Source organism: Rhinoraja longicauda, chromosome 8 (genome assembly GCF_053455715.1).
Source record: "Rhinoraja longicauda isolate Sanriku21f chromosome 8, sRhiLon1.1, whole genome shotgun sequence".
In the NCBI taxonomy this organism is placed as follows: Eukaryota; Metazoa; Chordata; class Chondrichthyes; order Rajiformes; family Arhynchobatidae; genus Rhinoraja; species Rhinoraja longicauda.
This window is the reverse complement of record NC_135960.1, coordinates 12,192,031-12,219,245: the sequence shown is the minus strand read 5'-3', so window position 1 is coordinate 12,219,245 and position 27,215 is coordinate 12,192,031. Positions and strand designations below refer to the sequence as shown.

The 27,215-nt window shown below is 45.6% G+C and overlaps 1 protein-coding gene across 1 annotated transcript in view; it reads right to left on the bottom strand.

The window, feature by feature from the left end:
* The window catches only part of gli2a (GLI family zinc finger 2a), a 425,818-nt gene that overhangs the window by 291,073 nt on the left and 107,530 nt on the right, over positions 1–27,215 (bottom strand). The window contains exon 3 of the mRNA XM_078403330.1: positions 16,632–16,779. Within this exon, the coding sequence (XP_078259456.1) occupies positions 16,632–16,749 (118 nt within the window). The 5' untranslated portion in view covers positions 16,750–16,779. The remainder of the gene's footprint in view (positions 1–16,631; positions 16,780–27,215) is intronic.

Sequence of the window (27,215 nt, the reverse complement as noted above, 5' to 3'; positions counted from 1 at the left end):
GAGATGCAGCGCGGAAACAGGCCCTTCGGCCCACCAAGTCCGCGCCGACCAGCGATTCCCGCACATTAACACTGTCCTATACACACTAGGGACAATTTACACATACACCAAGCCAATTAACCTACAAACCTGTACGTCTTTGGAGTGTGGGAGGAAACCCAAGATATCGGGATTGAACCCGGGTCTCCGGCACTGCAAGCGCTGTAAGGCAGCAATTCTACCGCTACGCCACCGGAGATGTACAGAGATCCGTGCTGCCTTAGAGTCATAAAGAATTATAGAGACATGCAGCACGGAAACAGGCCTGTCCTCTCATTGATGTCACCACCCATTTACACTAACCGTACATTCATCCCATTTTTTATTCTGCCCACAATCTCATCAAATGTCCCAGATTTCACCATGCACCAATAAGCAATTTACAGTGGCCAATTATCCTATCATCATTTGGGGCAGCACGGTGGCGCAGCGGTAGATTTGCTGCCTTGCACACCAGTGACCCGGGTTCGATCCTGATTACGGATGCTGTCTGTACAGAGTTTATACATTCTCCCCGTGAGTTTTCTCCAGGATCTCCAGTTTCGTCCCACATTCCAAAGACGGACAGGTTTATAGGTTAATTGGCTTAGGTAAACATTGTGAATTGGTCCAAATGTGTAGAATAGTGTTAGTGAACGGGGATGATAACTGGTCAGTGTGGGCTCGATGGGCTGAAGTGCCTGTATCTCTAAAGTCTTAAGTCTAAAGTCTACCAACCTGGATGCTTTTGGGATGTGAGAGACACCCGAAGGAAATTCAGTGTGTGTGTGCACACTCCACACAATCTGCATCCGAGGTCAGACTAGAACCCAGGGTTTCTAGATCTGCAATGCAGCAGATTTAGTAGTTGTGCCACGATGCCAAATATTTGGACTTCATGGCTCCAGTTATGCAGTTAACTGCTGGCAAATCTGAGTGAATCTCAGGTACTGACCGCTCCACCAGCAAAGACATCTATAGGAGGCACTACTTCAAAAAGGCACCCAATATCATAAAAGACCCACATCACCATGACTATGCTCTCATTTTGCTACTACCATCAGGAAGAAGGTACAGGAGCCTGAAAACCATTACCTACAGATTCAAGAAAGGCTTCTTCCCAACAACCGTGAGGCTCTTGAACTATAAGAAAATAACTGCAGATGCTGGTACAAATCGAAGGTATTTATTCACAAAATGCTGGAGTAACGCAGCAGGTCAGGCAGCCTCAGGTCAGACTGAAGAAGGGTCTCGACCCGAAACGTCACCCATTCCTTCTCTCCTGAGATGCTGCCTGACCTGCTGAGTTACTCCAGCATTTTGTGAATAAATACCTGAGGCTCTTGAACACTATGCAACAATAATCTCAACTATGAATTTCTGGGGGCTGTCTTTGGTTGCACTAAGGACTTTATTTATTTTTGCATTAGTAATGTGGTTATTATTTTTATTGATGTTTTTCTTTATTATATATTATCTGTGTGCACTGCATTTATAGGCTTGTCATACTGCTGCATGTAAAAATATTCAATGTGCTATGCCGGATCATGTGACAATTAAATACTCTTGACTCTCCACAAAGCTCCAGCCTGCAGTTTTAGTTTTTAGAGATACAGCATGGAATCAGGCCCTTCAGCCCACCGAGTCCATGCTGACTATCAATCACCAGTTCACACTAGTTCTACGTAATCCCAATCTCTCATCCACTCCCAACACAAAAGATAATTTACAGAGGCCAATTAACCCACCAACCCGCACGTCATTGGGATGTGGGAGGAAACCAGAGCACCGGGAGGAAACCCACGTGGTCAATAGACAATAGACAATAGGTGCAGGAGTAGGCCATTTTCCCTTCAAGCCAGCACTGCCATTCAATGTGAGCATGGCTGATCATTCTCAATCAGTACCCTGTTCCTGCCTTCTGCCCATACCCCCTGACTCCGCTATCCTTAAGAGCTCTATCTAGCTCTCTCTTGAATGTATTCAGAGAATTGGCCTCCACTGCCTTCTGATCACGGTCACGGGGAGAACGTGCAAACACCACACAGACAGCTCCAAGGTCAGGTTGGAGCACGGTTCTCTGGCCCTGTGAGGCAATGGCTCGACCATTGCGCCACCCTGCAATTTGGTGATTTTTATGAACATTTCATTTATGTTTTAAATATTGTTTTCTTCGGTAAGATGGTTGCAGAGAAGAATGCATTTGATGAAAACTCCAGCCATGATTCACAGTTGTAACCCCAGCATGAAGGATGCCTTTGATCAATAGCCGGCATTTCCAACAGTCCACCCTATTTTCTTCAAAATTTTCTTTTTTTTCTTGCACCGGCCAATCTCTGTGATTATGTTAAGACAATTAGAATTCATAACCAAACGATTTGCGCTGACTCAAGATAGGGTAGGGGCTTATAACAAAATAAATTCAACTCAAAAGTATTAAAATTCAAGCATGTGTCATTAATTTGTACTTCCTTATCTTCCCACCCTGCAAAGATAATAATCATAAATTTTCATCCGGCAGAATTGAGTCAAGCAATGGGTTAAACAATGTTCTTGAGTTCATTAAACCTATTCTGTTTCTTTTGATCAGAGGGAAAGAGACCCATACTGGCTAATGCACAATAAATTACCGCAGTGTGATAAATGATTCTATTAGCAAAACAGATTGTTAAACTCCGATATAACAGATAGGTGGGAGCAGAAGAACATTAATTCTCCCCGCAGCACTTTCACAGTTGTAAATAGGTTGTTTTATGTGTAAATAACACATTAAAACTGAACAATATGTGTGTCCTTTGATAGTGAGCAAATTGGTGCAAATAAATTACAATGGACACGAAAGTAAACTAACCCTGATATAATAGCAGCTGAGTGCCAGAGAGGTGCTGAAATGACTGAGGGAACAGAACAGCGAACACGCTCTCATTCTGCATCTGCAGCCCAAGAAACACTCTAATAGTAAATTACCCTGTGACATGCAGGTAATAAGGTTGTATTTTAACAATATTTGAGAGCACCCACATCCTTCAGGACAGAAGTGAAGTGGAAAAAAGTCTTCATGCATATTTTATTCTCTTCACCAAATACATGACAAGATATTTATGGCGCTGCAATTGCAAAATTGTTGCTTGCCGTGACCACATTTAAAAAGACTCGGATTGAAATATTGAATCAGTGAGAGAGTTTTTTTTTATTTAGGTGCTGGGGTGGCCTTTGAGTGATCTTTTTCAGGATTAATTTATCAGTCTGTGTTCGATGCCTGTGTGCGCATCTATGGAATCGACTGAAATCTGGTAAGACTGTGTCATTTAAACCAAGGAATGTGGCCCCAGCCCTCCAGGAGGGTCACGAGGAGGTAATTCTTGATATGTTATGAGGAATAACCAATTTTCATTAGTGATTGAAATTAATCTGTCAATGGGAGCTTTGCCAGAGTTATCTGGACCAAGAAGTCGCTGTTCCCTTACTGAACATCAAGGGTACTATGCACTATCACAGGTTACTGTAAGTTTATATCTTTCATTGGAAATATCCTGTGCGGGGGTCGCTGGTCGGTGCGGGCTCTGTGTGCCGAAGGGCCTGTTTCTGCGCTGTATCTCTAAACAAAACTAAACTCAAAAATAAAAGGGCAAACCTCTTTCTTCTACTATTGGCTCAGAATCTAGTTGTCATCAGTGAAGTATGTGAAGCAATTTTGAATATGTTATGTTACAGAAATTAGCAACCATACAGTGCATTCAGAAAGTATTCAGACCCCTTCACTTTTTCCACATTTTGTTACTTTACAGCCTTATTTTAAAATGGATTAAATTCTTTTTTTTTAATCATAATCTACACACAATACCCCATAATAAAAAAGCGAAAACAGGCGTTTAGAAATTTTTGCAAAGTAATTAAAAATAAATAACTGAAATATCATAGTTACATAAGTATTCAGACCCTTTACTCAGTACTTTGTTGAGGCACCTTTGGCAGCGATTACAGCCTCATGTCTTCTTGGGTATGACGCTACAAGCTTGGCACACCTGTATTTGGATCATTTCTCCCATTCTTCTTTGCAGATCCTCTCAAGCTCGGTCAGGTTGGATGGGGAGCGTCAATGCACAGCTATTTTCAGGTCCCTCCAGAGATGTTAGATCGAATTCAAATCCGGGCTCTGGCTGGGCTACTCAAGGACATTCACAGACTTGTCACGAAGCCACTCCTGCGTTGTCCTGGCTATGTGCTTAGGGTCGTTGTCCTGTTGGAAGGTGAACCTCCACCCCAGTCTGAGGTCCAGAACGCTCTGGAGCAGGTTTTCTTCAAGAATCTCTCTGTACTTTGCTCCGTTCATCTTTCCCTCGATCCTGACTAGTCTCCCAGTTCCTGCCGTTGAAAAACATCCCCACAGCATGATGCTGCTGCCACCATGCTTCACCTTAGGTATGGTATTGGCCAGGTGAGGAGCGGTGCTTAGTTTTCTCCAGACTCCAGCATTCAGGCCAAAGAGTTCAATCTTGGTTTCATCAGACCAGAGAATTTTGTTTCTCATGGTCTGAGAGTCCTTCAGGTGCCTTTTGGCAAACTCCAAGCAGGCTGTCATGTGCTTTTTACTGAGATGTAGCTTCCGTCTGGCCCCTCTGCCATAAAGGCCTGATTGGTGGAGTGCTGCAGATATAATTGTCCTTCTGGAAGGTTCTCCCATCTTCACAGAGGACCTCTGGAACTCTGTCAGAGTGACCATCGGGTTCTTGGTCACCTCTCTGATCAAGGCCCTTCTCCCCCGATTGCTCAGTTTGGCTGGGCGGCCAGCTCTATGAAGAGTCCTGGTGGTTCCAAAGTTCTTCCATTTAAGAATGACGGAGGCCACTGTGCTCTTCGGGACCTGCAATGCTGCAGAAATTGTTTTATACCCTTCCCCAGATCTGTGTCTCGACACAATCCTGTCTTGGAGGTCTACGAACAATTCCTTCGTGTTCATGGCTTGGTTTTTGCTCTGACATGCACTGTCAACTGTGGGACCTTATATGGACAGGTGTGTGCCTTTCCAAATCATGTACAATCAATTTAATTTACCACTGGTGGACTCCAATCAAGTTGTCGAAACATCTCAAGGATAATCAATAAAAACAGGATGAAACTAAGCTCAATTTTGAGTGTTATAGCAAAGGGTCTGAATACTTAATTAAATGTGATTTCATTAATTAAATGAGTTTCAGTTATTTATTTTTAATTACTTTGCAAAAATTTCTAAACACCAGTTTTCGCTTCTTCATTCTGGGGTATTGTGTGTAGATTGATGATAAAAAAAAAGAATTTAATCCATTTAAAAATAAAGCTGTAACGTAACAAAACGTGGAAAAAGTGAAGGGGTCTGAATATTTTCTGAGTGCACTGTAGTTATAGAAAGGCAATTGTGAACAGAATCCCCACTTGCGACATCAGGGAGGGAAAATGTCTTGGAGCCATTCAATGGATGTGGATAAATAGAGGTTACATTATTATACAGAACACTAGTGTTCTGAGCCTTGGTTCATTAATCTAGGAAATGAATATAAATTCCATCACAGTGGCCAGGGGAATTCATACAACATAGAATATAGAACAGCACATCATACGAATAAGCCATTTGGTCCACAATGTCTGTGCCGAACATCATGCCAAGACCGACTCTTATCTGCATGCACATAATCCATATCCCTCCATTCCCTGCAAGTCCATGTCCTATTCAAAATTCTCTTAATTGCCACAATCATATCTACCTCCACTTCCACCCCCAGCAGCACATTCCAGACACTCGCTACCCTCTGTGTAAAAAAAACTTGCCACGCACATCTCCTTTAATCTTTGCCCCTCATACCATAAAGCTATGCCCTCTAGTATTTGATATTTCCATCCATAGAAAAAGTTTCTGACTGTCAATGCTCTCTGTGTCGAGTTCACGCAACTAAACAACTGTGTAATAAAAGGTTAGGCTCAGTAATGATGATTGTGAAACAGTTGAACTGTCAAGAAACATCAGGTCCGAAGAAGGGTCTCAACCCGAAACGTCACCCATTACTTTTCTCCAGAGATGCTGCCTGTCTCGCTGAGTTACTCCAGCATTTTGTGTCTATCTTCGGTTTAAACCAGCATCTGCGATTTCCTTCCTACACAAGGAGATTGCTTATCCTTGTTTGCTGTTGCATGTAGGTGGAACTTTAGACCTATCAATTTGTGCGAGTCTATCTCCTCAGTTCACTTTAGATTCTAGAAATACAGCACAAAACAGGCCCTTCGGCCCACCGAGTTTGCGCCAATCAGCAATCACTCCGTACACTAGCACTCTCCTACACACACTAGGGACAATTTACAATTTAGATTTAAGATTTAGAGATACAGCACGGAAACAGGCCCTTTGGCCCACGTCGCCCAGCGATCCCCGCACATTAACACTATCCTACACCCACTAGGGACAATTTTTACATTTGCCCAGCCAATTAACCTACATACCTGTACATCTTTGGAGTGTGGGAGGAAACCGAACATCTCGGAGAAAACCCACGCAGGTCACGGGGAGAACGTACAAACTCCGTACAGACGGCGCCCGTAGTCAGGATCGAACCTGAGTCTCCGGCGCTGCATTCGCTGTAAGGCAGCAACTCTACCGCTGCGCCACCGTGCCGCCCATTTACAGAAGTCAATGAACCTACAAACCTGTACGTCTTTGCAGAGTGAGCGGAAACCGGAGCACATTTTGGAGAAAACCCACCCGGTTACAGGGAGAATGTACATACTCCGTGGAGACAGCACCAGTACTCAAGATCGAACCCAGGGTCTCTGGCGCTGTTACGCAGCAATGCTACCCACTGTGCCACTCCAGTTCAGTAACAAAAAGGATAGATGAAAAATGCTGACTATGCCAGTGATGTCCTTGTTCAATTTGAATCGAAAGCAAATGACTTGAATCTCCACGGATTATTTTTTTTGCCACACTGTAGTGTAGTTTTCCCAGGAGAGCAAAAAAACATTTTTTGGCAGAGTTTCCATGGCGCTTCCATCAGCAGAGCTACCACAGTGACCACTTGATCCTGTAACAATGATGGTGTTTACCGAGTCGCATCCTGGCCACTCCCACTTCTCCCCACTCCCACCAGGCAACATGTATACAAGTGTGAAAATGCACACCACCAGATTCGGAGACAGTTTCTTCTCAGCTGTTATTAGGCAACTGAATCATCCTACCACAACCAGGGAGCAGTGCTGAACCACGATCAACCTCTTTAGATTTTTTTAGATTTAGAGATACAGCGCAGAAACAGGCCCTTTGGCCCACCGGGTCCGCGCCGCCCAGCGATCCCCGCACACCAACACTATCCTACACCCACTCGGGACAATTTTTACATTTGCCCAGCCAATTAACCTACATACCTGTACGTCTTTGGAGTGTGGGAGGAAACCGAACATCTCGGAGAAAACCCACACAGGTCACGGGGAGAACGTACAAACTCCGTACAGACGGCGCCCGTAGTCAGGATCGAACCTGAGTCTCCGGCGCTGCATTCGCTGTAAGGCAGCAACTCTACCGCTGCGCCACCGGACTATCTTTGATTGGACTTTGCTGGCTTTACCTTGCACTAAACTTTATTCCCTTATCGTGTATCTGTGCACTCTAAATGGCTGGATTGTCATCATGCATTGTCTTTCTATTGACTGGTGAGCACGCGACAAAAGCTTTTCACTGTACCTCGGTACACGTGACAATAGACTAAACTGAGCTGAACACCCTATGTCCCTCAGAAGTACGTCAAAGGGCACTGCAAGCACCGACCAGCTCTCCAGCGTGCACGCTTGTCGCTGTTACACGGATGTGTGTGGCAGCCGTAGCCAGCGCAGAGATGTAATAAATAAAATGTGTGCACTTAATAACCTGCCAGCTTCACATGTTAAATTCTTCTTTTGTAAAGAAAGCCTGCTGCGCTCCAGCCGTTCCCGAAACCCCTGTCTAATGATCAATCAAGTACTAGTCATTACCTCGATGGGCCAGGCTGGCAGGCTCTTCATTAGAACATCAAAACGAAAAAAGAAGTTAAGAGAGAGAAAAAAAGGAGTCGAATTTCCACTTCAAAGATGCCTTTCAATCAGCACCTGCAACACATTCTGGGAGATTGTATGCATTTTCTTGGATTAGGATACAATTTTACTGCAAGCCAGCCAATTGAGCGATTCATTCCTATTTTTTACATACTGTTCAGCTGATCTGGTCCTGAATTCAGAAGGACTGACTCTTTAAACTTTATTACGCCAGACTTTTATCATTTCTCATCTGACATCTTCAAACATGTTAAAAATAATAAGTGCTGATCAAAAAACGTAAACCCACATGACCCACCACATGGTTTATTTTTTACTTTCCAAAAATAATCCTTTTTTTAAAAACATTATTAAAGGATGAAATCAGCTTCCAATTGCGTTTAATTAAGGTGGCAACACGGTGAAGTCTGTTGTGGTCAATGACCTTTCGTGCCAGCAATCTATCAGGTAGTTTTGTAGTAGGGAGGACTGATTGAAATTATCTAGTGATTAGACGCCCCATCATTCTGTCAATGATGCAGGAAATCTGATTAGAGATGGATCCAGTATTATAGACTGGTCAACCTACGTGTAATTTAGTTTCAGTTTGTAGAGATACAGCGTGGAAACAGGCCCTTCGGTCCATTGAGTCCGCGCCAACCAACGGGCACCCTATCTAAGCCAACACGCTAGAGACAATTTACAAAGCCAATTAACCTACAAACCTGCACGTCTTTGGGGTGTGGGAGGAAACCACAGCACCCAGAAAAAATCCACGCGGTCACGGCGACAGGGCCGTCTTAACGCATGGGCCTGATGGGCACTTGCCCATGGCCCCACGAGCATAGGGGCTCCATGCTGATCTGTGTATGTTAAGTGACTTGCAATAAATAAATACTACTTTTAAAATGTAGGTTCAATAAATGCTTTTTTCGCAACATTTTCGGTCGTTAAGTGCTTCTCACAACGATCTGTAAGTGCTTTTCGCAACAATGTAGCACCCTAAGTCCATCGCTAAGTGCTTTTCGGTAAGTGCTTTTCGCCGGCACGACAGGGGGGGGGGGGGGGGCTGGTAGGGAAAGGGGGGTGGGGGAGAGTAACGGTAGGGGCCCCAGTACACTGCTTTGCCCAGGGGCCCATAATGCTGTAAAAACGGCCCTGCACGGCGAGAATGTCCAAACATCCGCACAGACAGCACCATTAGTCAGGATCGAACCCGGGTCTTTGGCGCTGTAAGGCAGCAACTGGTCACGATCTAACCCGACCGAGTCTTGGTGTTGTCCCTAACTTGGGCATGAGTCCAGAGGTTAGGCTATGGATGAGGGAGGCAAACAAATTGGCTGAGCATTTGGGAGTAAGGCGGAGAGAAAGCAAAGGCAGGCAGGGCTATGGAGTGATGGCCAAGCGGAGTCTGTGGCTGGGGTGGAGAAGGAGGAGGGTCTTGCATTGCAGGACTGGAGCTGTGGGAGAAACTACAGGCAAGGCCAGACCTGATTTAGCACAAGGAAGGGTCAGGGGACGGGAGGAACCTGGGAGGAAGGCGGTCAAGAGTGGAGGTATGAACGCAGTGTAGAGATCAGGGCCTCATATACGGCCACTGGAGAGTTGGGAAGCGTCTGACGTGTGATGGGAAGTGTTAGAAATCTGGGATCTGGGGTTGTTAGAGTCAGGGATACAGCATGATTGGAGGGGCAAATATATTCCAAGGTATTTGGTAGGCAGAGAGGGAGGGGGCTGATCACAGTTGACAAAAAAAAGTTGACAGGGGCCACAGTTTAAGAATAAGGGGTAGGCCATTTAGAATGGAGATGAGGAAAACGTTTTCAGTCAGAGAGTTGTAAATCTGTGGAATCCTCTGCCTCAGAAGGCAGTGGAGGCCAATTCTCCGGATGCTTTCAAGAGAGAGCTAGATAGAGCTCTTAAAGATAGCGGAGTCAGGGGGTATGGGGAGAAGGCAGGAACGGGGTACTGATTGTGAATGATCAGCCACTGCACCTGTTGTCTATTATAGTCATACAGTGTGGAAACAGGCCCTTTGGCCCAACTTGCCCACACCGACCAACATGCCCCATCTACACTAATCCTACCTGCCTGCCTTTAGCCCATATCCCTCTACACCCATCCGATCCATGTACCTGTCTAAATGTTTCTTAAATGTTGCGATAGTACCCTTTGTGGAAAAAAAGTAACCAGTTAGGTTCCCATTAATTCTTTCACCCCCTCACCTTAAAGGATAATTTGGCCAATTGTTTTAGTATTTATTCATTTATGGACATCTGGACCACTGGCCAGGCCAGCATTCATTAACCTCTCCTTAAATGCACTTGAGGAGACAGTGTTGAGTCACCTTCTTAAACCGGTGCTGTCTTTCAGTGCCGATACCATGGGAGTTGCAGGATTTCGGCTCAGTCACAGTGAGGGATTAGTGATATATTTCTAAATCAGCATAAGGTGTGGCTTGGAAGAGAACCTCCAGCTTTAGAAGGTGCTGTTGCAAGAAAGCCTAAGCAAATAACTGGAGCTCCACACACTGCAGCCACTGTCTACCAATAGTGGGGAAATGAATGTTTAGGTTTGGAAGGGCGTACTACACAAGTGGGCTGTTTTGTCCTCAATAGAGGAGGCTCACACAAGTTCACAAGTTATAGGAGTAGAAGTAGGCCGTTCGGCCCATCGAGTCTACTCCGCCATTCAATCATGGCTGATCTCTGCCGCCTAATCCCATTTTCCTGCCTTCTCCCCGTCACCCTTGACACCCGTTCTAATCAAGAATTTGTCCAACTCGGCCTTAAAAATATCCACTGACTTGGCCTCCACAGCCCTCTGTGGCAATGAGTTCCACAGAAGAACTACTCTCTGACTAAAGAAGTTTCTCCTCACCTCCTTTCTAAGAGAGCGTCCTTTAATTCTGAGGCTATGAACTCTGGTTCTAGACTCTCCCACCAGTGGAAACATCCTTTCCACGTATACTCTATCTATGCCTTTCATTATTCTGTAAGTTTGAATGAGGTCCCAGCACAACTTTCTAAACTCCAGCGAGTCGAGGCCCAGTGCTGACAAACGCTCATCATATGCTAACCCACTCATTCCTGGAATCATTCTTGTAATCCTCCTCTGGACCCTCCCCAGAGCCAGAACATCCTTCCTCAGATATGGGGCCCAAATTTGCTCACAGTAATCCAAATTTGGCCTGACCAGCACCCTATGGAGCCTCAGCATTACATCTCTTTTGCAAGAAAGCCTAAGCGAAGAACTGGAATGCTGCACACTGCAGCCATTGTGTACCAACAGTGGAGGAATGAATGTTTAGGTTTGGAATGGCATACCATGCAAGTGGGCTGCTTTGTCCTCAATGGATGAGCTCCTGGGAAGGTTTAGGGTTGCACTCAAGCAGGGAGGTGGAGCACGTCCAACCACTTACCTGGCCAGGCCTGATTGTGGTCTGAGACTTGCTACCTGTAGGGGTGGGCAGATTCAGTTCATCACAATGGCACTGAAATATTGTAGGAAGGAACTGCGGATGTGGTTTAAACCGAAGATAGACACAAAAAGCTTCAGATTGAAGGTCCCCATTCACCAGCCTTCCTCCCTGAACCTCTGACACCCTTACCAATCAAAAATCTATCCATCTCTGCCTTAAATATATCCAATGACTTGGCCTCCACATCGTTCTGTGGCAAAGAATTCCACAGATTCACCACCTTCTGACTGAAGAAATTCCTCCTCATTTTCCTAAAAGGACGTCTGTTAATTCAGGCTATGACCTCTAGTCCTAGGCTCTCCCACTAGTGGAAACATCCTCTCCACATCCACTCTCTCCAAGCCTTTCAGTATTTTTTAGATTTTTGATTTAGAGATACAGCGCGGAAACAGGCCCTTCGGCCCACCAAGTCCGCGCCGCCCAGCGATCCCCGCACATTAACACTATCCTACACACACTAGGGACAATTTTTACATTTACCCAGTCAATTAACCTACATACCTGTACGTCTTTGGAGTGTGGGAGGAAACCGAACTACAAGGAGAAAACCCACGCAGGTCACGGGGAGAACGTACAAACTCTGTACAGACGGCGCCCGTAGTCAGGATCGAACCTGAGTATCCGCCGCTGCATTCGCTGTAAGGCAGCAACTCTACCGCTGCGCTACCGTGCCGCCCTTCTATTCTAGCATAGAATTCACTATTCTAGAAATAGCATAGAGAAGAACATAAACTTCACTGTACCCATACCTGCCCAAAACAGATGCAATGAAGAAAGCCCTGTCTGTTCCAACATGGTGGAACTGTGGTATAGTTAGTCGATGCTACTCTCAACTCAAACTGCGCAGGTTCAATCATCCCACCTACTGCTGTCTCAGAGATTGCTCGTTCTCCCTGTGACTACATCTGTTTCGCCATGTGCTCCAATTTCCTCCCACATCCCAAAGACGCGCGGGTCGGTAGGCTATCTGCCCCTAGTGCGTTGCTGTTGGATAGAATATGGGGCAGGTTGGTGGGAATAATAGTTTATAAGGCCAGAATTAAGGATGAATGCAAGCAGGTTGAAGTGGCTTCCTTCTATGTTGTAACAGAACATGGAAACACAAGAGACTGTGGACGCTGGAATCTGAAGCAGAACACAAACTGCTGGAGCTTAAATACTGGGTCCTGATGCAGATCCTCGAACAGAAACGTCAACAATTCCTTTCTCCCCCACGGATGCTGCTTGATTCACTGAGTTCTTCCAAAGAGGTTTTATTTTTTGTGATGGAAATTTGATAATACGATGCCACGCTAAAGTACTGTACTAGTTGAGATGACCACAATAGGCTTGCGAAACAGGCAAAGAGAAATGAATGACTGCTTCCTGACATCAGTCAACCACATACTTTTTTTACATTGTTCACATGATTACAAGACATGATGACCGAGCTCGGTCTCCAAAGAAATGTTCAGGCTGGGCTCTTTTGCCTTTCCCACCAAAGAAAACATTCTGCACGCTGTCTGGGGGAAAAGGGGGGTCATCCCAAAATCAGGAACATTGCCAAAGATTAACATCCTTTCATGTGTATATCAGGAAGTAACAACTTTTCCAGCTCACAGCTGGCCAAAGGCTTCAGATGATTCACTTCATCGCTGGCAAGAAACCAGGCCCAAACAAACAATGTATACAGCGCTGGGATTGTTTATAGTGTTTGGGGTTTTGGACTAGTCAAGGGCAAACTGTGAGTGCAATGCGCACAAAACCTATCCGATTCTATAGGATCTGTAATAAATAAATAAATGCTTTGCGCGATTACCTCTGCTTGAAAGAGAATTCAAAATTACTACTTCATAACCAGGTGGAATCTGGGAAGCCCAGACGTGAATGCAAAATGTTAGGCATGGGATTATCATCGTTTGGTTTCGTTGCCTTCATCTCAGCAGGACTCGGCTGATTGGCAACCCACAGGGCTAAAGTCCAACACTGGCAGGTGACTGTACAAGGAACAGAAATCCACCTTCTTCAATACTCCGTCCACTTGGGTCTAACATGAACTCGCTGCACAGTCAGAGGATTCCTCACAGAAACCAGCGATGCCAAATTGCAACCTGTATCCGAGCACCCCATTCATTAAACTGGACAGAAAATAAATAATCGGGAAACCTGCTTTTTCGCCCTTGCAGCCTACGTTGGTGTTTATACTCAACACAACTCCCCTTCAGTACTGCCTCGCCCTCTGGCTCAGCTTCCGGCCGCCCTGTCTAATAAACAGGGCATGTGCTAGATAAATAGAACATGAAACAGAGAACAGTGCAGCACAGTAACAGGCCCTTCGGCCCACAATGGTCATGCTGAACATAGAGTCATTGAGTGATACAGCATGGAAACAAGCCCTTCGGCCCAACTTGCCCACACCGGCCAACATGTCCCAGCTACACTAGTCCCACCTGCCCGCGTTTGGTCCATATCCCTCCAAACCTGTCCTATCCATGTACCTGTCTAACTGTTTCTTAAACGTTGGGATTGTCCCTGCCTCACCTACCTCCACTAGCAGCTTGGCCCATACACCCACCACCCTGTGTGTGGAAAAGTTACCCCTCAGATTCCTATTAAATCTATTCCCTTTCATCTTAAACCTATGTCCTCTGGTCCTCAATTCACCTACTCTGGGCAAGAGACTCTGTGCATCTACCTGATCTATTCCTCTCATGGTTTTATACACCTCTAAGATGGCGGCGCTGCCCTAGCAGCTGCGGCTTACCTGCAGTCCATTTGTCTTTGTGTTTTTGTTGTTTTTGTTGTCTTAATTGTAGTTGTGATGTGGTGTTTTTGTGTTTGTGTACTATGTGTGGGTGTGGGGGGGAGGGGGGGAACTGTAAAATTGTAATATGTGTCCCTTCCGAACGGAGACCCGACCTTTGTGTTCTGGGCCGTGTCTCCGTTCCTGTTGCGGCCTACCATCGGCCCAACTCCTGGAGCTGGCGGCCTCCAGGGCTCTGGTTCGCAGAGCCCGCGGACCAGACTCACCATCAGCGGAGCCGGCCGTTCTCGGAGGCTGCGGGAGCGGCTGCGACTCGCCTTAGGCTCGGGCCGCGTGGATGCCGACATCGGGAGCTCCGGCAGCGGCAGCGGATCGCGGGGCTTGGGTCGGCCCACCGCGGACATTTCACCGTCCGGCGCGGCCTGAAATAGGCCACGGAATTTTCTCTGCTCGGCGGGGGCTTCAATGTCGGGAGCCCCGACCGCCCCGACTTACAGCGGGGCTTGGGTCGGCCCGTTGCGGACATTTCACCGTCCGGCGCAGCCTGGAACATGGCAACGACAACAGCCTGACCGCAGGAGAAGACGGCAGGGGAAGAGAAAAAAGACATTCTGGCCTTCCATCACAGTGAGGAGGGGACTGGAGGAGACTCACTGTGATGGATGTTTCTTTTTGGGGGGTTTTGTGTTGGTTGGGGTTGTGTAATTTGCTTATTTTATTGCTCTTATTGTTGGACTGTGGGTGACGAAATTTCGTCCAAAAAACTTGTTTTTTGGATGACAAATAAAGATATCTTGATCTTGATCTTGATCTCTTGATAAGATCACCCTTCATCCTCCTGCACTCCAAGGAACAGAGTCCCAGCCTACTCAACCTCTCCTTATAGCCCAGACCCTCTAATCCTGACAACATCCCCGTAAATCTTCTCTGTACCCTTTCCAGCTTGACATCTTTCCTATAACACGGTGCCCAGAACTGAACACAATGCCATGATGAACCTGATGCCAAGATAAACTAATCTACCCATGCCTAACATAACCCACACTCCTCCATTCTCTCTTATCCACGTGCCTATGTCACAGCCTCTTAAATGCCGTTATCACATCTGAATGAGAGTACTATTTATTTTCCTATACATTGGAGGGGGTGATTCAGTACAGCTTCTCAAACAAATCGTGCAGGTTCATAGCAGTTACCTCTCTGGATTTATAATCCAGAGGCCTGGATTAATGACCTGGAGGCACGAGTTCAAATCCCACCATGAAAGCTCAGCAATTTAAAATCAGTTCATTACGCAAATCTGGAATTAAAAAGCTAATCATGACTATGAAACTGCAGGGCTGCTCTTAAAACCCCATCTGGCTCACCAACATCCATTAATGAACGAAAACTGCTATCCTTGCCTGGTCTCGTTAAATGCAGCTTCATATCCAGAGTATTTTGTTTGACTCTTAATCGTCTTCTGAGAAAGATGTGGAGGAATTTGCTTAGTCGGAGGGTGGTGAACCTGTGGAATTCACTGCCACAGACGTCGGTGGAAGCCAAGTCAATGGATATTTTTTTCAAGACGGGGAATAGACAATAGACAATAGGTGCAGGAGGAGGCCATTCAGCCCTTCGAACCAGCACCGCCATTCAATGTGATCATGGCTGATCATTCTCAATCAGTACCCCGTTCCTGCCTTCTCCCCATATCCCCTGACTCCGCTATCCTTAAGAGCTCTATCCAGCTCTCTCTTGAATGCATTCAGAGAATTGGCCTCCACTGCCATCTGAGGCAGAGAATTCCACAGATTCACAACTCTCTGACTGAAAATGTTTTTCCTCATCTCAGTTCTAAATGGCCTACCCCTTATTCTTAAACTGTGGCCCCTTGTTCTGGACTCCCCTAACATTGGGAACATGTTTCCTGCCTCTAACGTGTCCAACCCCTTAATAATCTTATACGTTTCGATAAGATCTCCTCTCACCCTTCTAAATTCCAGTGTATACAAGCCTAGTCGCTCCAGTCTTTCAACATATGATAGTCCCGCCATTCCGGGAATTAACCTAGTAAACCTACGCTGCAGGCCCTCAATAGCAAGAATGGTCAGATTCTTGATTAGTAAAGGGTGTCAGGGGGATATGGGGAGATGGTAGGAGAATGGGGTTGAGAGGGAAAGATAGATCAGCCGCGATAGAACCTGCGGAGTAGACTTGATGGGCCGAATGGCCTAATTCTGCTCCTAGACCTTGTGAATTTATGAACTAAGATGACTTGGTAAAGCCACTCAGTTGAAGGAAGGATGGGGTGGGCAGCAAATGCTGGCTATGTCCACAGCCTGCAAACTGTAGAGAAAAAAAAGCTTTCCTATGTACCTCGCGATGCTGCAGAGGCTGATGGCTTTTTGTTGGTCTCTGTGAAGACATCCTCTTCAATGATGGAGCTCTTGCCTTCTTTCTTTTCAGAGGCAGTGGTCTGTGCTTGGGCTGCCATGGTAGCTGGTCATAGTTCAGTAAACGGAACCTAAGATACGAGTTGAAACAATAAATACAGAAGAATTAAAAAAAACTAAATGAAACAGGTGGCATACATAGAGTTTCTTAACTGAGCGATAAACATTTATATGCTGTGCAATTATGGGGTGTGTGAGGTATTAAATAGCTTCTTTCGTGAATAAACATTAAGACCACTAGTTAAGGTGTTTAATAGTACACAGGAGCCCATTTTTGCCCTGGCCAAGTACGATCACAGATTGCTATGTTTATTGCCATTAAACAGCAATGATTACAGAACTAAATAAAAGTACTTGTTATTGCTGATATGTTAGAATCTGGAGCCTTTGCTATGTATTTACTCCCTAATATACAATCTGGAGCTACTCACTGTGGTTTACAGCATTAATGTTAGTCACAACACATCTGCTGGTTGGATCAAAGAAAGGCAATTTCAATTGTACAAAAGTGAAATACTGTTGATGCTGGAACTCAGAAATAAGACATAGAAATTGGAGGAAATTAGCAGTTATGAGAGAGGAAAATCTACTTCCCCAAGGGCGGCACGGTAGCGCAGCAGTAGAGTTGCTGCTTTACAGCGAATGCAGCGCCGGAGACTCAGGTTCGATCCTGACTACGGGTGCTGTACTGTAAGGAGTTTGTACGTTCTCCCCGTGACCTGCGTGGGTTTTCTCCGAGATCTTCGGTTTCCTCCCACACTCCAAAGACGTACAGGTATGTAGGTTAATTGGCGGGGTAAATGTAAAAATTGTCCCTAGTGGGTGTAGGATAGTGTTAATGTACGGGGATCGCTGGGCGGCACGGACTTGGTGGGCCGAAAAGGCCTGTTTCCGGCTGTATATATATGATATGATATGATATCTCACCCTCCACTTTTAAAATTTAGTTTAGTTTAGTTTGGAGATGCAGCGTGGAAACAGGCACTTCGGCCAACTCAGCACGCCAACCATCGATCGCTAGATAGTCTACGCTGGTTCTATGTTATCCCACTTTCACATCCTAATCACCAGTGGTAATTTACAGAAGCCAATTAATCTACACACCTGCACGCCTTTGGAACGTGGGAGCTTGAATGATGAAGAGCATGTAAACCAACCTATTTATTAATATATTGGTAATCTATTCTTATACACTAATTGTCAAATCAAACCATTCTTTAAAAAAAAAGATGTGCAGCATATTTCTCACAATATCATTGTTTTGTGCAATTAATTACAGCTTTGTAAAATCAATTTTTTAACATCAGCAGGCAGTCTAATGTTGTGATGAATCCAATTGGTCATTTTAGGAGCGGACAAGCAAAGCAATTGCAAGATTCGTGTTCCATATGTTTGTGGTGAAACAGATTCCAGGATTTGATTCGGGGTCCCCAAAAGACAGTGGTTCACAAAAAAAGGATACAAAGTGCTGGAGTAACCATGGGGCGGCACGGTGGTGCAGCGGTAGAGTTGCTGCCTTACAGCGCCAGAGACCTGGGTTCGATCCTGACTACAGGTGCTGTCTGTGTGGAGTTTGTACATTCTCCCGAGATCTGCGTGGATTTATTTCCGGGAGCTTCGTTTGCCTCCCACACTCCAAAGACGTTCAGGCTTGGAGGCTACTTGGCTTGGTATACATGTAAATCGCTGGTCGGCATGCAATCCGTGGGCCAAAGTGCCAGTTTCCGCGCTGTATCTCTAAAACTAGACACTTAAAAACTAAAACTCAGCGGGACAGACAGTGGTTTACGCTGAAATTTCCAATGAGTTGTCAGGTCAAATCACGGGCACTGTTATTTTTGATTGGGCCTCACAATAGAGCCATCCCATTTCATTTCCAATCGAGCTACTCCCTGGGCAGTAGATTTGGCAGAGATGACCCTCCTCATTCCCAAACAGAACGGTTTGGAAACATAGCAGATACGTGGCACGAAAACAGAAAGTGAAGATTCATATTCAGGAAGGTCATGCTGGAAGTAAAATCTTCCTACTTGAGAATGTAGTCCATTGAGATTACATTGAACATTTTGTGACTTTATCGACGGCCTGTACTCTTTGCATACCTTGTGTATGGTAGGCAAAAACAAAGAATTTCACCGTGATACATGTCACACGTGATAAAAAGTATCAATCAATCAATGTGTTTCAATTCTTTACCTGGACACACAAGTGACTGCAGATTCTGGAATCACGACCAAAAAAACACTGCAAATTCAGTCTTCCCCCTCCCCTCTCTCTACCAGCTTGGGGGGGGCACATTGGCACAGCGGTAGAGTTGCTGCCCTACAGCGCCAGAGACCCGGGTTCGTACCCCGACCAAGGGTACTGTCTGTAAAGAGTTTGTATATGCACTTCCAGTGACCGCGAGGGTTTTCTCCAGGTGCTCTGGTTTCCTCCCACACTCAAAGGACCTGCAAGTTTATAGGTCAATTGGGTTAGGCCGGTTGTAAATTGTCGCTAGTGTGTCGGATAGTGCTAGTGTACGGGATGATCGCTGGTCGGCGCAGGCTCGGTGGGCCGAAAGGCCTGTTTCCACGCTGTATCTCTAAAGTCTAAAGCTTCCACCCCCTCCATTCCAGCAGTTTGAAAAAGGGTCCCAATCAGAATCGTAGCCTGTCCATTTCCCTCCATAGATGCTGCCTGGCCTGTGAAGTTTTCCCAGCATTTTGGTTATTTGTTCCGGTTTTTACTTGGTCTATTGTTTAAAATGGACCATGCTTTCTCTATTGTTTCAAATCCTGAACAAAAGAATAAGATCTTGGAGTTGTAAGGGTATACAAGGGTTTAAAATGCTTGTTTAAAAAAAAAAACTGGACTGTACAACTAAGATTTACAGCTTGGACTAATATTTATCTTAAAAACACCGCAGCTTTCTTTCAAATCTGGAAAGTTATTTTAGTGAGGCAAAATGTTCCATCAGGCAAGTAAACTAGAAATGTTAGGGTTAGCTGAATGTCACTCTGCTCATGTTTATCCAGTCTGCAACCACAGGTCTGAAGAAGGGTTCCGACCCAAAATATCACCAACTCCTTTTCTCCAGAGATGCTGCCTGACCAGCTGAGTTACTGTAGCATTATATGTCTATCTTCCCTGTAAACCAGCATCATTAGATCATAAGTCACAGGAGCAGAATTAGGCCATTTGGCCAATCAAGTCTACTCCGCCATTCAATCATAGCTGATCTATCTCTCCCTCCTAACCTCATTCTCCTGCCTTCTCCCCATAAGCCCTGTAGAAACATAGAAAATAGGTGCAGGAGTAGGCCATTCGGCCCTTCGAGCCTGCACCGCCATTCAATATGATCATGGCTGATCATCCAGCTCAGTAGCCTGTACCTGCCTTCTCTCCATACCCCCTGATCCCTCTAGCAAAAAGGGCCACATCTAACTCCCTCTTAAATATAGCCAATGAACTGGCCTCAACTACCTTCTGTGGCAGAGAATTCCACAGACTCACCACTCTCTGTGTGAAGAAATGTTTTCTCATCTCGGTCCTAAAAGACTTCCCCCTTATCCTTAAGTTGTGACCCCTGGTTCTGGATTCCCCCAACATCGGGAACAATCTTCCCGCATCTAGCCTCTCCAACCCCTTAAGAATTTTATATGTTTCTATAAGATCCCCCCTCAGTCTTCTAAATTCCAGCAAGTACAAGCCCAGTCTATCCAGTCTTTCCTCATATGCAAGTCCCGCCATCCCAGGGATTAATCTGGTGAACCTTCTCTGTACTCCCTCTAAGGCAAGAACGTCTTTCCTCAGGTTAGGAGACCAAAACTGCACACAATACTCCAGGTGCGGTCTCACCAAGGCCCTGTACAACTGCAGCAGAACCTCCCTGCTCCTAAACTCAAATCCTCTTGCTATGAATGCCAACATACCATTCGCTTTCTTCACTGCCTGCTGCACCTGCATGCTTGCTTTCAATGACTGGTGCACCATGACACCCAGGTCACGTTGCATCTCCCCTTCTCCCAATCGGTCACCATTCAGGTAATACTCTGCTTTCCTGTTCTTGCCGCCAAAGTGGATAACCTCACATTTATCCACATTATATTGCATCTGCCATGCATTTGCCCACTCGCCTAATCTATCCAAGTCACTCTGCAGCCTCCTAGCATCCTCCTCGCAGTTAACACTGCCACCCAGCTTCGTGTCATCCGCAAACTTAGAGATGTTGCATTAAATTCCCTCGTCCAAATCATTAATATACACTGTAAATAACTGGGGTCCCAGCACTGAGCCTTGCGGTACCCCACTAGTCACTGCCTGCCATTCCGAAAAGGACCCGTTTATTCCTACTCCTTGCTTCCTGTCCGCCAACCAATTTTCTATCCACCTCAAAACTGAACCCTCAATACCGTGTGCTTTAAGTTTGTACACCAATCTCCTATGTGGGACCTTGTCGAAGGCCTTCTGAAAGTCCAGATATAACACATCGACTGGTTCTCCCTTATCCACTCTACTAGTTACATCCTCGAAAAATTCTATAAGATTCGTCAGACATGATTTGCCTTTGGTAAATTCATGCTGACTTTGTCCGATGATTTCACCACTTTCCAAATGTGATGCTATCACATCTTTAATAACTGATTCTAGCATTTTCCCCACTACCGATGTTAGGCTAACTGGTCTATAATTCCCCGTTTTCTCTCTCCCTCCCTAAAAAGTGGGGTTACATTAGCTACCCTCCAGTCCTCAGGAACTACTCCAGAATCTAAAGAGTTTTGAAAAATTATCACTAATGCATCCACTATTTCTGAGGCTACTTCCTTAAGCATTCTGGGATGCAGCCTACCTGGCCCTGGGGATTTATCTGCCTTTAATCCATTTAATTTACCTAACACCACTTCCCGACTAACCTGGATTTCCCTCAGTTCCTCCATCTCATTAGACCCCCGCTATTTCCGGCAGACGGTTTATGACTTCCTTAGTGAAGACAGAACCAAAGTATTTGTTCAATTGGTCTGCCATCTCCTTGTTCCCTATGATCCCTCTGTACTAATCACAAATCTATCTATCTCTGCCTTAAATATATCCACTGACTTGGAATCCACAGCCTTCTGTGGCAAAGAATTCCACAGATTCACCACCCTCTGACCTAAAGAAATTCCTCCCCATCTCCTTCCGGAAAGAACTTTCTTCAATTCTGAGGCTGTGGCCTCTAGTCCTGGACTCTTCCACTGGCGGAAACATCCTCTCCACATACATTTGCTGTTGTGCATCTGCAGTTCCTTTCGACGCCACAGATCCTCATGAGATGAATAATATGCAAGACCTTGGAAAATGAATCAGGATTTTGTAATTTAAACAATGAAATATCTCACATATGGCAAGATGGCAACCTTCCCAGACAGGCAGGAGATGTCAGACAAATGTTTCTGTAACTCAAAAGTGAAAAAAAAAAAAATGAAGATGCCGCAAATCAAAATTAAAAACAGAAATGCTGGTATACTCAGCAAGTCAGGCATGAGAGGAAACTGCATCCCTCCTTCCCATTTCCCTTAACTCAGGTCAGCTTTAAGGAAATTCTCCCGCAATATTCAATTTAAATCCATTAAAACAAGTGAACCATCGAACTGAGTTTGTGCTGAACCAGCGGCACGGTGGCGCAGCGGTAGAGTTGCTGCCTTACAGCGAATGCAGCGCCGGAGACTCAGGTTCGATCCCGACTACGGGCGCCGTCTGTACGGAGTTTGTACGTTCTCCCCGTGACCTGCGTGGGCTTTCTCCGAGATCTTCGGTTTCCTCCCACACTCCAAAGACGTACAGGTATGTAGGTTAATTGACTGGGTAAATGTAAAAATTGTCCCTAGTGTGTGTAGGATAGTGTTAGTGTGCGGGGATCGCTGGGCGGCGCGGACTCGGTGGGCCGAAGGGCCTGTTTCCGCGCTGTATCTCGAAAAAATAAAATTAAAAATGTTGCGGAACGTAGAAATTTGGAATGATGGACGAAGAATGATGCATACATCTCGACAACCTCCCGTTGGCCACGTAGAGTGATCGAGTCACACTGCATGGACGCAGGCCCTTTGGCCCACCTTGCCCATGCCGACCAGCATGTACCATCTATACTAGTCCCACCTGCCTACATTTAGCCCATGTCCCTCTAAATCTGTCATATCCACGTATAACTGTTTCTTAAACGTTGTGATGGTAAGAAACAAGGAACTCAGTCCGAAGAAGTGTATTGATCTGAAATGTCATAAGGGATGGGAGCAGAATTAGGCCATTAAACCCATCAAGTCTACTCCACCATTCAATCATGGCTGATCTATCTCTCCCTCCTAACCCTATTCTCCTCCCTTCTCCCCATAACCCCCGACACCTGCATTAATCAAGAATCTATCTCTGCCTTAAAAATATCCACTGACTTGGCCTCCACCACCTACTGTGCCAAAGAAATCCACAGATTCACCGCCCTCTGACAAAAAAATAATTATCCCCATCTCCATCCTAAAAGAACATCCTTTAATTCTATAACCTTTAGTCTTAGACTTTCCCATTAGTGGAAACATCCTCTCCACATCCACTCTATCCATGCCTTTCACTATTCTGTATGTTTCAATGTGGTCCCCTCTCATTCTTCTAAACTCCAACGAGTACAGGCCCAGAGCCGACAAATGATCATCATAGGTTAACCTACTCATTCCTGGGATCATTCTTGTAAACCTCCTCTGGACCCTAGTGTGTAGGATAGTGTTAGTGTACGGGGTGATCGCTGGTGGGTGCGCACTCAGTGGGCCGAAGTGCCTGTTTCTACGCTGTATCTCTAAAGTCTAAAGTAAGCCAGATGTGGAAAGGAAAATTGTTGTTGGTTATGTAATGCCCATAGGTCACCCCAATTTCGTCACAAATAAGTTTTCTAAACTCCAGGAAAAAATAGACCCAGCCTGTCCACCCTTTTCATATAACTCAAACCTTCCAAACCCAGTAACTTCTCGTTAATATTTTCCGGTTTAATTACGCCCTTCCTACAGCGGGGAAACTAGAACTGTACCCAGCACTCCAATGAGGTACTCCACAGTGCTCCAAATGAAGCCCTATCAATGTCCTGTACAGCTGTAACACAACATCCCAACTTCTCTGCGTAAGAAAGAACTGCAGATCCTGGTTTAAATCGAAGGTAGACACAAAATGCTGGAGTAACTCAGCGGAACAGGCAGCATCTCTGGAGAGAAGGAATGGGTGAAGTTTCGAGTCTGAAGAAGGGTCTCGACCCAAAACGTCAACCGTTCCTTCTCTCCAGAGATGCTGCCTGTCCCGCTGTGGCACTCCAGCATTTTGTGTCTATCCCAACTTCTCTAATATACATGCCGATGAAAACAAGCGTGCCAAACAGCAACTTAACCACTCCATCTACGTCTGTCTTATAGAAACATATACAATTCTTAAGGGATTGGACAGGCTAGATGAAGGAATAATGTTCCCGATATTGGGGGGGGGAGTCCAAAACCATGGGTCACAGTTTAAGAATAAGGAGTAGGCCATTTAGGACTGAGATGAGGGGAAACCTTTTCACCCAGAGAGTTATGAATCTGTGGAATTCTCTGCCACAGAAGGCAGTGGAGGCCAATTCACTGGATGTTTTCAAGAGAGAGTTAGATATAGCTCTTAGGGCTAGCGGAATCAAGGAAAATGGGGGGAAAAAGCAGGAACGGGGAACTGATTTTGGATGATCAGCCATGATCATATTGAATGGTGGTGCTGGCTCGAAGGGCCGAATGGCCTACTCCTGCACCTATTTTTTTAATGTTTCTATGATTCATAGACCTATGTATCTAAACCCTTGGGTCTCTCTGGTTCTCAAGGGCCCTAGCCATTTACCATGTTAGTCCTGACCGTTGAAGTTAAGGAGAGATTGACCTGGGGGGGAGAAACAGTGCACCATGGTCAGAGCCACAGAGATTTATCGGTTCAGGGCACGGCCAAAATCAATGCACAGTAAATGAGACATTAGAATTCTGCACTGCATTGTTGGAGGTTTATAATGGAAACAGAAAAGTAATTCTGAAACAAAAGATTTGGACATGATTTATGAATCAAGGAAGTGGCCTGCGAAATGTACACATATTTTGTATGACTAAGTGCGGCTCTTTATCCAAGCCTCTACCCGGAGGCTGGAAGTTGATGGATATCACTCGAATATTTATTTAATTTTTCTGCATTTTGGCACGTCCGGGAGGGTATGCCAAAGCTTCAAGCACACTTCCAGTTAAGCAGGAATTAGCTGTTGATTACTTCAGTCAAGCCTCTTAAAATAATCTACTCCAAAAAAAGATAAAGCTGGCTTTAGCAGGAATAAAACCTTCCTCGCAATGAAAATGAATTGAAACCAACACACATGAATATTAAGGAGATATGAACCCAAAGCTCATCATATTCAAAGCCTGATTCTTTTACTTCCTCCATTCTCATTTCCTTCAATGCCGTACCAGTTCTTAATACGTGCCCTTTTCTCTACCTATACCTGTCGATGATCCCCGCTCCCCTTCCCTTACTCTTTCCATTTATCTATCTTCTCTCTGTCGCTATGTCCCTCCCCCACCTCCTTCCATTTGCCCATCGGCCTCTCCTCATCTGTGTCCACCTATCACATCGTATCTCTGAAGATAGACACAAAATGTTGGAGTAACTCAGCGGGTCAGGCAACATCTCTGGAGAAAAGGAAGAGGTGACGTTTCGGGTTTCAGGTGGAGACCCTTCTTCAGACTGCCAGCTCCTACCTCAGCCCTGCTCCTCGCCTCTTTATACTCGCTATCACCCTCAGTCCTGATACAGGCTCTCGTCCCAAAACATTAACCACCCTCCTTGCCTCCGCAGATGCTGCCTGATATGCTGCGTTCTTCCATGGTTTGTTATTTTGCTCCAAATCCCAGCATCTGCAGTCTCTTGTGACTCCTCACTCTTCCCTCCATCTCACACCTCCCCTCTCCGTCTTCCTGCATCTATACAGCAATGAATTATAGCCTGGGCCACAGACCCCTCTGAGACCACAGACTAGAAGGTCATAAGGTCATAAGTGATAGGAGAAGATTTGGGCCATTCGGCCCATCAAGTCTACTCTGCCACTCAATCATGGCTGATCTATCTCTCTCTCCTAACCCCATTCTCCTGCCCTTCTCCCTGCAACCTCTGATGGTTGTACTAATCAAGAATCTATCTATGTCTGCCTTAAAAATATCAATTGACTTGGCCTCCACAGCCTTCTGTAGCAAAGAATTCCACAGATTCACCACGATTCACCACCCTCTGACTGAAAAAATTCCTCCTCATCTCCTTCCATACGGAATGTCCTTTAATTCTGAGGCCATGACCTCTAGTCCTAGACTCTTCCACTAGTGGAAACATCCTCTCCACATCCACTCTATCCAAGTCTTTCACTATTCGGTAATTTTCAATGAGGTCCCCCCCTCATCCTTCTAAACTCCAGCGAGTACAGGCCCAGTGCACTCAAAGGCTCATCATATGCGAAGATGTAGAAGAAACAAATTGACATTCAGTGACGTTACCACCACCACCAAGTCCATCATCACTGAAGTCCTGAGGATCACCACTGACGAGAAAACTAAACTGGAAGATCCATGTAAACACCGCGACTGCAACAGGAGGCCAGAGGTTGGGATTCTGCCAACTTGCTCAGCAATCCATTTGCTTATGAAGGGTTATTCCCCCCTATCATCAAAGTAGCAGTTTGCAACATCTTACTACTTACCTCAGTTACTCCAATAGCACTTCCAAAACCTTCAGTTATCAGGCAACTGAACCGTCCAACCAACAACTAGAGAGCAGTCCTGAGTGACACTCTACCTCATTGGAGACCCTCAGACTATCTTTCATGATGTGACTAGACCTTATCTTGCACTAAACGTCATTCATGTTATTCCTTTTATCGTGCATCTGTACACTATGGATGGCTCGACTGTAATCATGTCTTGTCTTTCCTCTGACTGGTTAGCACGCAGCAAAAGCTTTTCACTGTACCTCAGCAGACGTAACAATAAACTAAATTCAAACTCAACTGCCACAAACAAGAAGTACAAGGGGCAACATGGTGGCGCAGCAGTAGAGTTGCTGCTTTACAACGCCAGAGACCCAGGTCGATCCTGACCACGGGTGCTGTCTGTACGGAGTTTGTACGTTCTCCAAGTGACCTGCTTGCTTTTTCCCCGAGATCTTCGGTTTCCTCCCACAATCCAAATACGTACAGGTTTGTAGGTTAATTGGCTTGGTTATAAATGTAAATTGTCCCTGGTGCGTGTAAGATGGTGTTAACGGCTGGGGATCGCTGGTCGGCGCAGACTCAGTGGGCCCAAGAGCCTGTTTCCATGCTGCATCTCTAAAACTAAAAGCATGCTGTTCTCGAGAGGTTTCAATCCTGACTATAGGTGCTGTCTGTACGGAGTTTGTACGTTCTCCCTGTGACATGCATGGGTTTTCTCCGGGATCTCCAATTTCCTCCCGTACTCCAAAG